Genomic DNA, 16707 nt, shown 5'->3' with positions numbered 1-16707 from the left:
GGGACCCCACCATGTGCAGCCCGTGCTCCTCTCCCACCTGCTCCCGACCGAGCCAGGGGAGCAGCTACCTGGAGGTGCAGCTCTTCCCACTCGTTTTCTGATCGATCCCTTCACAGCCAGAGGGATAACCTGCTCCGGACTCTGTCCTTCTCCCATCCAGGCTGGGGCTGCCTGTCTTTCCCCTTTGTAGCATTAACCAGTTAGTTAGAATTCAGAGATGCTCTGTGCCAGTATAACCTGCAACCAAAGGCACAACAGCTGCCTCCCGGAGGCACTTTCCTTCCTGCAGCACATGTCCTTGCTCCTGAGCCTCTTACGGAGCAGCTTGCCAGTCCTGTAAATAAAATCTATCAAAGGCTCAGGAGACACAGTGGGGTCCGGGATGGGAGGAAGCTAAGTGGGTTTGAAGTATTTATTCACTTCTGCAGTCCTTAAAAACCTCTCCTAGCTCTTTTGAGAGCGTTACTGGTGTGACTCATGATCCATAGCCATGCCGAGTGCCATATGCTGTGAGCAGCAGCAGACAGCAGCAATGTTTTGCTTCTAATTCCCTCATCTTCATGAGTCTGTGCTATTCTGAGTGTCTCTCCAGCAAGAGAAGAGGCTTCTTCAGGGTTATATAATTAATAGAGGGCAAAGCTGGCCTGTTCTGAGCCACCTCCGTAACAGCTCTCAACACCCAGCACGACAATTAGTCACCACTTACCAGACATGACGTACCGCGCCAGCCCAGCGCTCCTGCCTTCGCCCACGGGGGTTTATGGACTGGCTGCCCCAGAGCAACGTGTCTCTTTCTTAATCCTGTGACTCCACAGTTAATCAGTCAGATAGGTGAGTAAATAAGTCAGTCATTCAAGCCTGCTGCAGGAAAGGACAAATATTTCAGTAAGCGTAGCCTACTGTTTGTATGTATTACGCACCAGATCCGCACAGGATATGGAGGAGGGAGCCCTGAGCTGTGGGATTAACTCCTGTCACCGAGACTTTGACTCTGGACATCCCGTGGTTCCCCACTGGTGCTGCCCACCCCGAGGGCTGGAGGGGACAGGCACGCTCCCAGTGCAGTACAGCCATGGGCAATGTGCTTGGCTTTGATGTCCCCACGCACTGAAACGCTGGGGTTTGGCTGTCACGGTGGGTATGGAGCAGGACTGGCTTATTTTCCTCATCCTGACGCGAATGAGCAAGGTTCCCTCAGTGCGTTTGGTGGCAGCGAGTTTTGCCGAATGGCACGGCAGCCGCCACGGTGCCGCAGACAAGCACGAGGGAGAGCGGCAGCCAGCGGGGACCCCGCTTATTCACTGATGCAGTTAAACTTCCCCCATCTCCAAACAGCGTCCTGAGACCTTTTGCCCAGGACCCCCCAAAGGAAGCCCACCTTCTGCCGTGTTGGGTAGGTTTTTTTAAACGGAGCATTAAAAAAGTACTTCCTATCTAAAGCTAAGCCAGGAGCATTCCAAATTTAATAGCAATCGGATTCCTCGAGCGCCACCTCGACTGAGAGAGCAGCCACATCCACAGGCTTCCAGGGCTCAGCTCACATTGTACCAGCAAAATAAACCTTCAGATTAAACGTACACCCACTCGCAGAACATGATCCTGGTGGGCAGCCCAATCTCTCTGGCCCACCACGTCCACCCTGCGTGGCGCTGGGCTCGCTGTCTACCGTGGCCTCTCTGGACAGCTTCTGAGGGTCTGGGTCCCGTGCAAAAGGTGTTACCAGTGATACTTCATTTCATTCTTAAGCAAGAAAAGAAGCACCGTACAAATAAAGCAGAATGTAGTTTGTAGGCCTTTTAATCCTGAAAAGCTGTTGCAAATTAATCCTTCTTGCACTTGCCCGGATGCACTGTGGCACCAGGAGCAGAGGCTGGAGGGGGGTGGAAAAGCAATACAGGATGACTTGTTTTCTTATGAGCTGAATTCCAGCTTTGCACTCCAAATCCTCGTTTTTATAGACTTTTCCGCTGAAGTCTGCTCCTGCCCGGGGCATGCCTGTGTAACCGCTCCTCTCTCTGCATTCCTTAGATTCTTCTTCTGCTTGAGACGCTGGATTGAAGAAGGGGTCTGAGGTCCCTGGTGGAGAAAGGGAGGCAAGGAGGAAGAGGAGGAGGAGAAGGAGGAGGTTTCCTTTGGACTCTTAAGCTGTCAAACCAGAAAACCGAACCATGTCACAGGTCATACAAAACCACGTGTTGCGCGTTGGACAGACTGTGTGTGTTTCCTCACAGGAGGAAACTAAGAGCTTGCACCCGGCGGGGTACCCGGGCTGCTCCGCGCTGCCGGTGGAGTACGCCTACTACTCAACGGAGGGCTGGGCTGACCCATCCATGATGGTGCGCAGCAATGCACGCCTGCTTCCCGGTGAGCGGCTGTACGGAGCCCACCCCGTGTTCGAGCACATGGCTGCCCACGCGCAGGGGAAGGGGCAGCAGGAGACCTCTTTGGAGAGACCCACTGCTCCCTATCAGCCGAAGAAGGAGGAGGACGACACCGGCATGGATCCTGAGGCTCACCTGGTGTCTCCTACCTTGGACATATCAATAGAAAGCCTGAACCAGCTGATTCTAGAAATCGACCCAACCTTTCAGCCACTCATGTGCAAGCCAGTGAAGGACACAGTCCAACCTGCTTCTCAGAGTGACACTGCTGCCACCAAGAAACAAGATCCGGAGGCAATAGGTGAGGCAAAAGACGCTGGTGGTGCGGTGGAGCCAGCGCAGCTCAGACGTAGTGAACAGCTGCTAGAGGCAGAGTGGAAGTCCAGGGCAGAGAGGTTGGCCCCACAGCAGCCCCAGTGAGCAGGATGAGGTGCTGTGCTCCTGCGGAGGGCTGGAAATGGGCATCAGTGGCATCCCCCACCAGCCCCAGCGGGATCAGTGTGGGACGCTGTCTCCTGCTCTCAGGGTTTCATGTAAAGGAGCAGAACAGAACGCTCTCTGCCCAGCTGGTGTGCTTGGGTGGCCTTGGCCTGATCACTTTTGAGATGTCTCCTGTCTGGCTAGCTCAACAGGATCCAAAAGTCAACAGAGAGAACAGCCTTTACATCAACCTGATGTTGGTTTCCATGTGTTTGGAGAAAACATTTCTTGTTAGAAATGGGACTCGTAGCTCTCAGGAAACTCCTAATTTTTATTACCAGCAGTGACTAGAGACAGGCACTGACCTCTGGATGCGACGTGCGGCCCCTGCTCAACCCCAGAGCGGAGCCCCAGTCCTCCCGAAGGGCAGTGGAGCCTTTCCCAGGGTCAGGCTTGACCTGTGGAAGCACAAGGATTCGAAGCCAGATTTCCAAAGCCCTAGGCTAAGGTACTGATAGTTACACAACCGTCCCATTTAAATGTTCCCGATCGTTTTGCCAGGGAAATTCTTTTTTTCCAGGGCTTGCACACTCCTCCAGCAGCATACCTGGCATACACAAGGCAGAACATCAGCAGCACATACCAACCCCCTCTTTCTGCCCTCGTGCCTGGGTGCCTTACGTGAACCCTTTTGCAACGCTTCCCTGTCATCCCTGCAATCCGAAGCTCTGCTGTGTGTGCTGCTTCTGATCCAAGCACTCTTGCCTGTGGCTCTTTTGCAGTGCGTTAGCTGCTCAACACGCTGTGCGCAGGGTAACACCAGCAGACAGCGCGCTGCACGCCGCTGCAAGCGTTCTGGTGGGCTGGAGGACAGATCTGTGATTTGTTGAGGTGCCTGACAGCAGTCTCACTGCTTCTGAAAAGCCTTATCGCCTATCCGTGTCTACAGACACGGAAATACCTTGAAAATCTGTCCCCAGGCCTCTTTCCAGAGGCGAACAGGAGGATGTTAAAGGCGTGAAGAAAATTCCTCCTGAGCCCTCACGCAAACATCTGCATGGGGAACGCAGGGTTGGAGGTTGGGAACATGCATGGGAACGAGGTGCATGTCTGCAAGTGCACTGAGCAGCAGCCCCGGCAGGTGTGAGGGTCCTGATGCTCCCGTGGGAAGCAGCTAAGCCAGAGTCGGGCAGCGCAGGGGCTGGAGCAGTGCGAGCACGCCGCAGGGCTTGGGCCATTCCGGAGCAGACGGCATCCCTGCTTCCCACTGGGATGGAAGGGGGTGGCCTTGCAGATAAAATACTGTGACAAAGTGCAAATTCAGCTCTTGGCTCCTCAGCTAGTGTTTGGAGGCGTTCAGATGCCTCCCTCTCCTTCAGGCATCACTCAAGGGCTGCAGTCCCGAGCAGCTCAGCAGGTAGCATGCTAGTGGTTTTGAAAATTTGGCTCCAAGTGTGAAACCGAACATCTGGAAATCTGGCCCTGAATTCAGTGGGAAAAGCCTCACTTCAGCTTTCATTTTCTTTTAACAGCTCTTCTTTTGTACACAAACTTCCTACTGCTGCGCAGTGCCCCTGCTCACCCACCTCCTCCTGCTCCAGCCATGCGACCTGTGCCTCTGCCACTGCTCCTGCCTCTCGCTGATGGGAAACGCTCCCGTTAGGCTCCTGCCTCCCCTTTCCCCCCCTCGGCCATTGCAGAGGAGACCTCACAGGGCCCCTTTGCGCTTTCTAAATAATTTCCACGCTCCTTCTTTCTGCCTAAGGTGTAAGTTCCCTGCAAGCACGGCCACTTGCTGTGAGGGCTGGCAGGAGACTGATACCCGGAGTCCACGAGAGGGGCTTGTTCTTGTCTAGCGGAAGCCCTGAGGAGGGCTTTTATCGTAACAGATGCTGTAGCAATAGGAGATGCATTCATGAAAGCCGCTAACACCCTCTGCTCCTGGAGGGGAGGAGATCATCTCGGCTTGCGTGACTGCTGGGCTCCGTGGTTGCGGCACTTTTGCCACTCCTTGATGCTGAAGAACTTGCCAAGGTCTCGAGCAAATATTTGAGGTTTATCCACACACGATAAGCAGGAGCGAAGGCAGAGAAGTAGGAGGCAAAAGGCCTCATTAGCCCAGCGCGCAGACGCTTTTCAGTTATTTCTTTAAAGGTCAATTAAAATCCCCATTTCTTTTCCCTTTTTGAGGGAGACATTGACAAAAAGCGCCCGGCCCAGAGCTTGCTGGGAGGGTTTGCACGCTGATACCGGAGCCAGGCAGCTCCGGAGCCTTCCCGAGGACGGGCTTTGGAGGAGCTGCCGGCTGCCAGGGGCGGTGAGGGTGTGGAGGGGGAAGGCTGCGGCTCTGGCTCCTTCCCGTGCGTGGTCCAGCTGCATCCCCACTGGGGACCAGCCCTTCTGGCTTACCCGGCGCCTCCTTGGCGGCTCTCCGCTGGCCATGCCGATCCAATCCCGTGCTGGGATCGGCATAGAGAAGGGGCTCGGAGAGTAACTTTTGTACAGACTTGTGCTTTTCCTGCTCGTCAAGCTTTATGCCCCAGAGGTCTGGTTGTTCCTCGCAGTAAACAGGGTCTGCAGTGCTCGGCAGCCGCTTGCCCCGGGCAGCTTCCCTCACAGGCAGGTCCCAGGGCAGGACCCAAGTACATAACCCCAACTGCTGGGGAACTCAGGGCTGTTACCAGCCGTTTTTCACTGCTGCAGCAAAAAAAAAAAGGTTTTTCTCTCTCCAAGAAACACCCTTAAGAAGGGGAACTTTCCTGAACTCCATGGCAGGGCAAGAACCAGGAGCTGAAAACAAAGCTGGGCACGTTCAGACTAGAACGGAGGCGCAGGCTTCCAGCAGTGGGGGGGATGAACCACTGGAACAGCTTCCCTGGGGAGGTGCTGAATTTGCCATCGCTGCAAGCGCTTAAATCAAGCCTGAGTGTCTCTTGCTAAAAGGCATCTTCTAGCTCAGCCAGAAATGATGGCCTTGGTCAAGGAACCCAGTGACTGAGCATCGGGTACCCGGGCAGCCAGGCACGTCCTTATCTTGGCCCTGAGGTTTCACTGAAGCTCTTGGAGCAAGTGATGCTCTGTCCGATGTGCTCCCCTGTAAATGATGGCGGGCAGAAGGGCTGGGAGGTGCCTGGCCTGCCCCGAGCACAAATGGGAGAGCAGGAAGAAACCCTCAACAGGGTATGGGCACAGAAACTGCCTTGGGAATTATTTCTCTAAAGAGACTCGTGCAGGATGGGGGAGAGGAGGGGAGAGCAGCCGGCCCCTGCCCTGCGCTGGTGCTTGCTGGACACCTGCAGCTTCCAATTGCCCTTGTCCCTTGTGGCGTCCCGCTGCCTCCCGCTCCGCAGCCACGGTGTGGATGGTGTGGATGGTGTGGATGCTCCTCCACCCAGCCAGGGTGTGCAGACCCACGTGCCTGCTGCCGTGGGCACCCTCCGAGCCTGATGTCATCCCTGGGGGGAGCAGCCAGATGTTTTTCTCTTGAGTCAGGTACAACCAGAGCGGCTGCTGGAGGAAGCACCCGCCTCTCCCTGCAGGTCTCGGCAGGCACCGGCTGCGTAATGCTGGCGGGGGGGGGGTCTGTGCAGTCAGACATGACCGCAGGTAACCCCCCTCCCCGGGGAGCCTGCCAGCGCTGGGGGGGGAGGGGGGGGCACTGTGGCTTGGTGGCTGTGAGAAAATCAGCCCTCACAGGGTCTTAGCAAAGGCTGGTGGGGGGCCATGGGGGGCTCCCTGCAGAGCCCAGGGGTCCTTCCCCGGGCCCAGCAGTGGCAGGGCAGGCAGAGCAGAGCCGGAGTTAATAGCAAGGAGAGCAGAAATGTGTGTCCCTCACAGAGCTTAGCTAACGAGAGGCAAACACTGAATCGGTAACGATCTCCTCTTTCTTCCTGCAGACATCAAGTACATAGAGATGACACCAGGCAGAGGCACGTGTGGGGAGCTCTGGCAGGGCACCCCCCACCCCCCACCCATGCCCTTCTCAAGGTCCCCCCAGGGCAATGCCTTCCAGCCCCAAAAAGGGGGACTCAGAAGCAACTACAGCACCAGCAGCAACGTGGTTTTCTTGAGCCCACCCAGCCCCGCGAGCCCCCGGGCGGCCACCCCCAGCTGTGCCGCCTCCCCGACCTGCAGCAAAGGGACCGAGTGCATCGCCGTGCCCCGGCAGTGCGTGGCTGGCCAGGCGGACAGCATCTCCTATGGCCCCGGCGCGCTCAGCACCTCCCCGGGCTTCGACAATTTGCTGAAGCCTGTGCACGTGGTGAGGGCCCAGCAGAGGGGCAGCTGGGTCTCCCAGCTCTCCATGAGCCCCGGCTCGGACACCAGTTACATCCTGGGAAGGTAAATGCCGCCTTGTTTGTGTCCCAGTCTCAGGCTGATGGTGGGGATGGAAGGGGCACAGGGCGGTTACCCCAAGTCCTGCTGTCCAAGACCTCCTTCCTCATGGTGGGAGTTGATGCCACACAGGGCTGGGGATCCACCACTCTGGGGGGGGCTGTGCATCACATCCCGGCGAAACAACCCCCCCGATCTCCTTCTGCTCTGTCTCCCTCTTGCAGCAGCACCCATTCGCTCCACAACGATGACTCTGATGCTCACCCTGCTGCCTGCCACGCTGCTGACTGCCCATCCCCTGCCAGCTCCCTGGGCAGCCCCTGCCCACCCTCCCCGAGCATCAGGTCCAACTCTGGAGAAGTTTTTGGCCTGAGTCCCCACCAGCCCAGGGCACCCTGCGCCACCATAGCAAACACCTCCCCATCCCAGAAGGGACAGGCCAGCAGCTGCCCCCCCTCCATCCTCAACTCCACAGCCGACATCCCAGTGCTGCTGGTCAACGGGTGCTTGGAACAAGGAGATGCATCTTCCAGGCCGGCCAAAGCCCCCCCAGCTTCTGTCAAGCAGATCCCCCTTCCCAGCTGCAGCCCAACCTTGAGGCTTGGTGGCCTGAACAACGCGCTGTCGGCACCAGCACTCTCCTGCGTCTCGGACAGTAAGTCACCTCCCTGCCGTAGGGCAGGGCTGGCGGGGGGAAGGAGCTGTAGACCCCAAGAGCAGCCAGGAAAGGGGGAGCGAACACCGTTTTCTACTCTGGTTTATCTGTGGGTTACAGTCGTGAAGGACGGGAGGTCCTGGCTGGAGCTGGAGATCCTCACTGGATCTCCACAGGGTTGTAGAGCGCTCCAGCTCTTTGCTGATGACTCTGCATCTCAGGGTTTTGCCCACCAGGGTGCTGGGGTGTGTGCTCAGAAGGCAGAAACGCTCTGGTTCCCTCGGGAGATGCAGGTACACTTACTTATTTATAGCACCTGAGAATGAGAACCGTCCTTCTGTCATTTCATGCTTGTCTGTGGGCCCAGAATGGGTGGGGAGGAGGGGTTAGGGTTCCAGTTTGCTCTGGAGAACATCTAAAGATGTTCTTTAAACCAGAGTTTACAAGGTCCCTCATTCAAGGGTAAACACTAGGGCTATTGTTCTTGGGAGGAGATTAGCAGAGGCAGCTCTCAGAGCAGAGGGTTTTAATTGGGATTCTTAGGGGAATAGCAGGAGAGTTTTGTGGGTCAGATCCTCAGCTGGTGTAAGTCCCCATGGTCCAGTGGACTTGTGCGGGGTTGGGCAGACTGGCACTGCTGGGAGATTCCATGTGCTGCCTCTCCACGCTCCATCACAGCCTGCCAAGAGAGATAATTACATGGAGAATGAATTATTCTGAGGAGCAGGGAGGAAGCTCTGTTCAAAAGGATTGGAAAAAAACCCTTCAACCCTGGGCAGCCTGCAGAGCGGTATCTTTGCTGGGGCTCTGCATGCTCAGCGGTGTCTGCGGTGAAGGTCTTTCAGGACCTTGACACCATGAGGTCTCTTGCAGGTCCCCTCAGGGCTGGGCAGCCAACCATGAAGTTTGTGATGGACACGTCGAAGTACTGGTTCAAGCCGAGCATAACGAGGGACCAGGGTAAGGCAGCCAGCGTCTCTGCTGGGGTAACCCCGTCTCAGACTTGCTCGCTGCAGGACCGCAGCCTGTTCCCCGCGCTGGAGTTCGCCCCCATGCAGCATCTCGGTCTGGCTCTTGCCCATGACGACTGAGGTCCCACGGGGACCTGGTGGTGGCACTTTATAGTGGGGGCTGATGGGTGTGGAGAGACCCCCTCACAGGTCTAGGGGGAAGGCTCAGAAATACGGGTTGTACCACAGCCCCTCTGACCCCCCTCAAGTCCCCCAAAGCTGCTCCTGCCTCTGTGCAGCTACTCAGCACGGCCTGGGCAGGGGCTGGCTCTGTCCTGGGGACCGCAGGGACCCATGAGACCACGCTGGGGCCCCTCGTCTGCAGGGCCACTGCAGTCGGTACCCGCACGAGGGACATGCACGTCCTCGGCAAACGCTCCCGAGTATTTCTCGCTGCTGCCAAGGAACGACTCCCCGCGAGAGCATCAGCTGGACGCGAAATGCAACGCGGGGAGGTTCCACCTGTTTTGCTTGGCTGAGCCTCCGCCTGTGCTTTGACAGCGATCCAGCTGCTGAAGGACAAGGAGCCAGGCACGTTCGTGGTGCGGGACAGCACGTCGTACCGGGGGTCTTTTGGACTGGCTATGAAGGTTCCCGTCTCCCCATCCGGCAGCCAGACAGGTACAGGGACTTGCTTGGAAAGGTGGGGTTTTGCTCTGAGGATTTAATTGAAACTAGTCAAACCAAAGCAAGCCAAGAAGCTGCAGGACTCCGCTTGTGTGACAAACACTGGCAGCAGCATCTGTGCACCCCCATCCCACCCCTGCACAGGGGCTGGCATCGCACTCTCCATGCAAAGCAGAAGCCCCAGTGGATGCCCTGGGATGGGGCCCCGGGGCGGGCAGGGGTGGGCAGGGGTGAAACAGCGGTGCTTGTGCTGATGCTGATGCTGCCTTCAATCCCGCTTGCAGGCGACGAGAGCAGTGACCTTGTCCGGCACTTCCTTATCGAGTCATCTGCCAAAGGGGTGCACCTGAAAGGAGCCAGCGAGGAGCTGTATTTCGGTGAGGACGGTGCCATCGCCCGCAGCAGCCCTGGCAGCCCCAGGAGCTGTTTCCAAAAGCCCCTCGAAGCACCAGCTGGGTCCCCCTCAGCATCCCTGGCAGCCCCAAGCCCCTCGAAGCACCGGCCGGGTCCCCCTCAGCATCCCTGCGGTGTGTGCTGTACAACCACTGGCACGGGGACCCTCCGGCCCCAGGGTCCTGCTGGTGAGGCTGTGGTAGGGGTCTTCAATACAGACACGTGGGGTGGGGGTTGCAAAACCCACGTTTGTGGCTGTGAGGCCCCACATAGTCCAGTTTAGCCCCCTTCTGAGCTCCCTGGGACACTGGTGCGGGGCCAAAGGTCGGTGGGTGGGAGGTTTTGGGCGCCAGGACCCCCCTGACTCGTGGTTCTGCGTTGCAGGGAGCCTCTCTGCCTTTGTCTATCAGCACGCCATCACCCCGCTGGCACTGCCCTGCAAGCTGAGCATCCCCACCCGAGGTAGGTGTCACAGACAGGATCGATGCTCCGAGCCTTCCCTCCTGCCTGTCTGGGGAGGTGGGCGAGGTCCTGCAGTGGGGAGGGGGCTGAACCCGGGTACCTCTGCGCTGGGGCTGACTGCCCTGGCTGCACGTGGAGCAGGGACCTGCAAGAGCTGGCTCAAGTACGAGACGGTGGCGACCTGCTTCTGCTGGGGATGGAGGGGGGTGAGCAAAGCAGCGGGGGGCAAAGGGCCACTGAGGGTGGGCAAGGAAAGGAGGAGCAGGGAGATGGGGAGCGAGCAGAGTCAGGAGAGGGTGGCAGAGGAGAATTGAATTAATTACTGCTCTAAACCCCTGCAATTTAAGTGGTCCTGGGCTTTTGGGCCACCTCTTGTGAGATAAGGAACCACTACCCAGTGCAAAGTGGTGACCCAGAGCAGCCTGACCCGTGGCATCAGTGCTCCTGCGTGTCGTTTGTGCAGACCTCGCCGACGGCGAAGACAGCCCTGACTGCGCTCCCGAGTCCACGCCAACCCTGCTGAAGAAAACCGCTGGTGAGGAAAGGAGCAGGCAGCTGTCACCGGGGGACAGTCATGCTGGCAGTAGCTAAGCTGAGGGCGTACACCCGTGCTTTGGGCTTTAGCCCTCACCTATCAAACACCAGGCTCTATGTTTTTTTATATCATCCATTCTGAGACCGTTCACAGCAGAAGCTGAAAAGCCGGCGCTGCCCTTGGGGCTGTGCAAAGAACCAGGTCACCCCGGCGCATCCGTGGGTGCCGGTGCAATGTCCCCCTCTTGGCTTTAGCACCAGGCTGGGGACACCTGCATGTTTTCTTCACATCCTCAGATCATGGAACCTGATATTTTTAGAGAAAGGAGACTTTTGGTTCTCACGATGGTGAAGTGAAGCTTGAGAACACAGTTCTTGAGGTCACAAGGCTGATAAAAGACCCGCAATTCCCACAATTTTCGATAGCCCCTGATTTTTAAGCTTCTCCTGATCGGCTTCAGCTGGTATTGAACATCTGGAGTTTCTAGGAGAGGGATGGGGCAATCAGGGGCTGGTTAAATTGCTGAGGGACCTTATAGGAGGCACGTGGAAACTGCACAGCAGGACGGGGAAGGGTCTTTGCTTCTCTTCTACACCTGGGTGCCCCCAGCCAGGGTGCAGCAGTGGGTGGGCTCCGGGTGAGAGCAGAAAGCGATGGGCAGGAGACCGTGCGGATGGGTCACGGCGCAGTCGAGGGAGTCGGGAACCACTTTGTTTTGCTGGAAATTCTGAAAAATAAGTTGGCAAGCTGAAAAGTTTAGTTTGACCCAGAACAGCCCTTTAAACAGCTCAATCAGCCTGAAATGTCATGTTTTAGGTTGGCCTTCAGCTGTTAGTTGGCTTGGGGTATTTCTGCTTTTCATTAAAGGAAATATGTAATAAACAGGAAAAAAAATCCAAATATGACATTTAGAATCCGGAAATTAAATACTTTGACTTTTAAAACAATTAGTGCAAAGCATTAAAGTAAACCAAAATAAATTTGCGAAGAATTTCTGAGTCACCAAATCTTTAATTTTAATCAAAACAAATCTGACCCACGTACGCATCGGGTTCCGCAGGAGGATGCCTCGGACCCGGCCCCGCGGTGCTCAGCGCGGTGAGACGCCAGCGTGCTGCGGGGCCGGCGCTGAGCCGGGCTCTGTGCTCTCCTTGCAGTGTGCAACGTCTTGTACCTCAACTCGGTGAACATGGAGACGCTCACGGGAGCCCCGGCCATCCAGAAAGCTGTCTCCTCCACCTTCGAGCTGGAGACGCTGCCCACACCCACCCTGGTGCACTTCAGGGTGACGGAGCAGGGCGTCACGCTGACGGACATCCAGAGGAAGTAAGAGCTGCCGCCGCGGCCGAGGGCTGACGGGTGGCAAGGTGCAGGGCAGAGTGGAAAAGCATCTCGCCCGTGCCCACCCAGCGCCCTCCTTGCGTCTCAGCCTGCCCGCCTGCTGATCTGCAGCGCGGCAAGGAGAACTCGCCCGCTAGCACAAACCCGTGCTGCAATCCGGGGGGGGGGTGGGCACGACCCCCCCTGTTACAGCACCGGGCACGATGCTGCTGGCGACATCTCAGGAGTGGGAGGCAGGAGCTGGTGAAACCCCCCACCAGGAGGTGCCGGACTGGAGGCACCCTGGGGAGCAGGACCCCACACCCCCCTTCCCCAGCAGCCACTAATTCTTCAAGCCGGGCTTCAATTTGCAAACGCCCGTTTCTCCGAGCAGCTTCTGCCCAGGGCTTCCCTCCTCTAACGCCAGGCTCTCCTCCCCGACAGGGTCTTTTTCAGGCGACACTACCCCTTGGCTGCCATCAGGTTTTGCGGGATGGACCCTGAGAACAGAAAGTGAGTAGTGGGCTGCCAGCGGGCTGGGGGCTCGCATCCCTGCGCTTCCCAGCTGCTCCCGTCTCTGCACCGCTTCGAATCCCAAATCCCAACCGCCGGCTGTGCAGCCCCTGCGCCGGGCTGGGGTTTAGCTACGTGTAACCCTGGGGTTTGCGGCTGATGGGGATGAATTAAATTCCAGCCTTTGAGTAAATCCAACTCTGCTTTTCCCTCAGGTGGCAGAAGTACTGCAAGTCCTCGAGGTAAGAGCCACGCGGGGACCTGCCGTGCCGGTGGCTACCGGGGGGCGATGCTGCCTGGCCCAGCCTCGCCTCCCCAGCGGGTGCATTGCATTGCTGGGCAGCCAAGAATTGAAGCTTAAAAACGCAGAGGGGATGCAATAAAAGTTAAGGTGGCGGCAGGGTGGGACGCGGGGCAGATGGGTGAAGCTTTACGGGGGTTCTTGCTCAGTAGGTTTTGATGGGGGGGGCTTGGCTAAGCCCCGTTCCCTGCATCCCCTCACGCAGAAAGCCCCCATCCCAGTCCGACAGCCTTCCCAGGGACTCGCGCCCTGGGCTCGGGAAGCGAGTTTCTCTCTGGCTCTCCCTCGCATTCACGAAACTCTTCGCAGCTGGGGGAGCCTTGCCAGAAACGCTTCTCCCGGCTGTTTTGCTTCCAAGTAAACGTGATCGGGGAGCAGGCCAAGGTGGAATTGCTGGAACCGGGATTTTGCTTTGTGACTGGGGCTAGTTTAAGCATATTCCTTTGGATTCCTGGATGCAAACTGAATAAGTCTCTCTCCCCTTTTTCAAAGGATCTTTGGGTTTGTGGCCAAAAGCCAGACAGATTCGGAGAACCTCTGTCACCTGTTTGCAGAGTACGACACGGTGCAGCCAGCATCGCTTGTCATCGACCTTCTCTGCAAGCTCCTGCCAGGCCCGTAGAGGACAGAAACCCCAGGACAGCTCAGGGCTGGCAGCTGCCACACGCTGCTGAGCTTTTGCCGCTCCCCTTTTCCTGCTTCTGGGTTGCATTTTGGCAACGGCTCGTATTTATATATTTTTCTTACGCACTGTCACGTCAAGAGTCTCAAAGATTTTATGCTCTGGTGGGATACGTTCCTCCGAGACCCTCTGCGGGGCATCCCCTGGCAGTGCTCGCTGCGGTGGCCAGCGCAGGATGGTTGCCCACGGGGAGCTGCGCCGGGCTGGGAGCTGTGCTTACCGTACGGAACCGCTGCCTCCTTCGCCTGGCTCTGGAGAACTGAAATATTCTGGCTGAGATTTCTACTGGCAGCGGGGGATGCCTGTGCTTGGGGTGTGCAAGCTGAGGTCCATTCAGTGGAGCTGAGCTCCCACCTTTGGGGACTCAGGCCCCCCAGCACCGCGGGAGGGGAAGTTTGCTGCAGGCAGAGGGGGTTGACCAGCATCAGGAGGCGGTTTTGCAAATCAAAGCGTATAAAATCATTAGGCCCTGCTGAAAACTCCTGTTTCCCTCAAAGATCAAGAAGCATCAAAAGGCAGAAATGTCAGAGCAGCGTGGTTTTGCCTAGTGCTGGTAAATTCTCCTGCCCTTTTTTGCAACGCGGGGTTACAGGCTAGCTCAACCTCCAGGCATCACAGCAAGCTGAGAAATAAATGTTGACATTTTCATGACAGTAAAACATTGGCTTTTTGGAAATGACTTGCATGAATTTGGGCCAGATCCTCAGATGACGTAAATTGGCGCAGCCTCGTGGAAGTCAGCGCTGCCGTGATTTACACCAGCTGAAGATTTCGCTTTTGCTGTAATCGCGGAGCGGAGCGGCTCCGAGCCCACCATGCAGTCGCCTCCCTTGGCACTCGCTTACCTGGTGCCTCTGCGTCGCTTTAACGTTGCACCCTGCGCTACCGAGCCCTGCGCAGGGGTGTTTGCAATAAAGCAGTGGCTCGTTCGTCTCACCGCAAACACCGCAGCGACGTTAGCGACTGACCGACGTGACTCTGCTCGCTCCAGCTGCCCAGCGTCTGCATGCGCTGCACATACAGAAACAGCCGCTCCCCTCCAGCCGAGCTGTGGCAACGATAAAAAGAGATACTGGGGTAACTGGGGGAGACTGGGGGGAGCACCCAGCTCCAGGATGAGAAGCTGACAGCTCTGGCCCCCCCAGGCCATCTGCCCGAAGCTCTGCTCAGCCAGAGCCCAGCACCCAGCCCAGTGGGCTCCGTGTGCTTGTGCCGTCCCCGTCCCCGTTCTGCGAAGGCGCAGGGGAAGGTGGCACCCCAAGGTCATGGGCAGCTCCGGGGGACACGGCTCAGCCCCAGCGCCCCGGGCTTCTGCATCCCCAGGCCCACAGGGACCCCAGCCCCCTGGGGTGTACAGGATGTGACCCGCTGCAGTGCGCGCTGCAGCCGGCAAGGGGCCCCAGCACAACACCATCTGCCCTGCCTGCACCCTGCCTGTCCCCTGCCTGCACCCTGCCTGTGCCTGCCTGCACCCTGCCTGCACCCTGCCTGCACCCTGCCTGTGCCTGCCTGTGCCCTGCGCCCTGCCTGCACCCTGCCTGTGCCCTGCACCTTGCCTGCACCCTGCCTGTGCCTGCCTGTGCCCTGTGCCCTGCCGGCACCCTGCCTGTGCCCTGCCGGCACCCTGCCTGCACCTTGCCTGCACCCTGCCTGCCCCTGCCTGTGCCCTGCGCCCTGCCTGCACCCTGCCTGCGCCCTGCTGGCACCCTGCCTGCACCCTGCCTGTGCCCTGTCAGATCCCTGCCTGTGCCCTGCACCCTGCCTGTGCCCTGCCTGTGCCCTGCCTGCACCCTGCCTGTGCCCTGCCTGTGCCCTGTCTCCTGCCTGCACCCTGCCTGTGCCCTGTTGGATCCCTGCCTGTGCCCTGTCTGATCCCTGCCTGCACCCTGCCTGCACCCTGCCTGCACCCTTCCTATGCCCTGCCTGTCCCCTCCTGAGCCCTGCCAGTGCCCTGCCTGTCCCCTGCCTGCACCCTGCCTGTCCCCTGCCTGCGCCTTGCCCACCTGCTGGGAGAGGTCAATAAGGGCAGGACCAGCGGTGCCCACAGAGCTGCTTTCATTAACCAACGCTCATTAGGGCTGCGCTGGCTGCAGGAGCCCGGCCTGGGACGCCGCGGGGGTTGCAGCCCATGAGCCAGCGCTGCTTTACGCCGTCGCCTTTATTGCGATGCTGCCCAGGACGGCGGAGGCAAGTGCAATGGGAGCAGCAGCACTCCAGGGCTTTGGCTCCAAACGGTGTTTGGGGGGGGATCACAGTGCTGCCCCCGAGCTCGGCCAGCGCCGTCCCCACATGCTGCTCCCTGCGCCGTCAAACCTGGGGGTTTTGACGGTTTGGAAAAAAACCAAAACTCTTTTGCAGAACTCCAGCCACAACGGGGATGGTTCATCTTCTGGGGAACGGCGCCATGGCTGCTTTTCCCCGCTTTGGGACCACTTTGGGACAGGGAACGGGCCCGTCACCAAGCACCGTCTTCCACACGTGGAATTTTTATTTTATTGAAAACCCTTTTCCAGTGCAGCGGAGCTGGAGCACGGGCGCAGCCACCACGGGGACAGCTCAGCCAAAACCACCTGGATTCAGGAAAAAACAAACAATTCTCTGAGCTCCTCGTGGCTTCCAAAGTTTGTCCCAGGCTTCCTGGAAGCGCAGCTCTTGGTTTTGGTTCCTGGGTCCAGTTCCAGCCATTTTGTAACAAACCCAGCCCCTGTCCTGGCCAGGCTCACGCGTTTGTTCCTAGCAGCCTGTCACCGGCGGGTGATGCCCCGTGTCCCCAACCACAGCAACACCCTGAAAGCCACCGATGCTGCGATGCTCTCCCTGGTGACAGGGACACGGATCACACCAGTGCCCCCCTCCCCGCACATGCGGGTGCACAGACACACGTGCACTTGTGTGGGTGACACACAAAGCCCCACCACGGCTCTGTGGTGACACCGGGACGGGTGGCAGCGAGGTGGCCGCAGGGGTTCCCCCACAGGAATGTCCTCACCCTGCACGTGGGATGGGAGCTGCTGGCTGCTGCAGGTGGAACTTTGCTCCTGACACCATGCAGGGTAGCTCAAGAGCCGCCACC

At 58.2% G+C, this 16707-nt stretch overlaps 1 protein-coding gene across 1 annotated transcript; it reads left to right on the top strand.

The window, feature by feature from the left end:
• Positions 1-2168: 2168 nt before the first annotated feature.
• On the top strand, positions 2169-15202 carry TNS4 (tensin 4; the record flags this gene model as incomplete). The annotated part of the gene is made up of 12 exons (XM_080369172.1): positions 2169-2682; positions 6698-7142; positions 7361-7791; positions 8665-8751; positions 9303-9422; positions 9713-9805; positions 10206-10283; positions 10747-10818; positions 11976-12144; positions 12583-12651; positions 12867-12893; positions 13445-15202. The coding sequence occupies 12 exons, from the start codon at positions 2169-2171 to the stop codon at positions 13572-13574; spliced, it is 2235 nt and encodes a 744-aa protein (XP_080225298.1). The 3' UTR covers positions 13575-15202.
• Between the last annotated feature and the right edge of the window lie 1505 nt (positions 15203-16707).

The sequence above is a fragment of the Falco punctatus genome, assembly GCF_963210335.1.
Source record: "Falco punctatus genome assembly, chromosome: 19".
Classification (NCBI taxonomy): domain Eukaryota; kingdom Metazoa; phylum Chordata; class Aves; order Falconiformes; family Falconidae; genus Falco; species Falco punctatus.
Note: the sequence above shows the minus strand (reverse complement) of the source record. Positions and strands in the feature narration are given on the sequence as shown.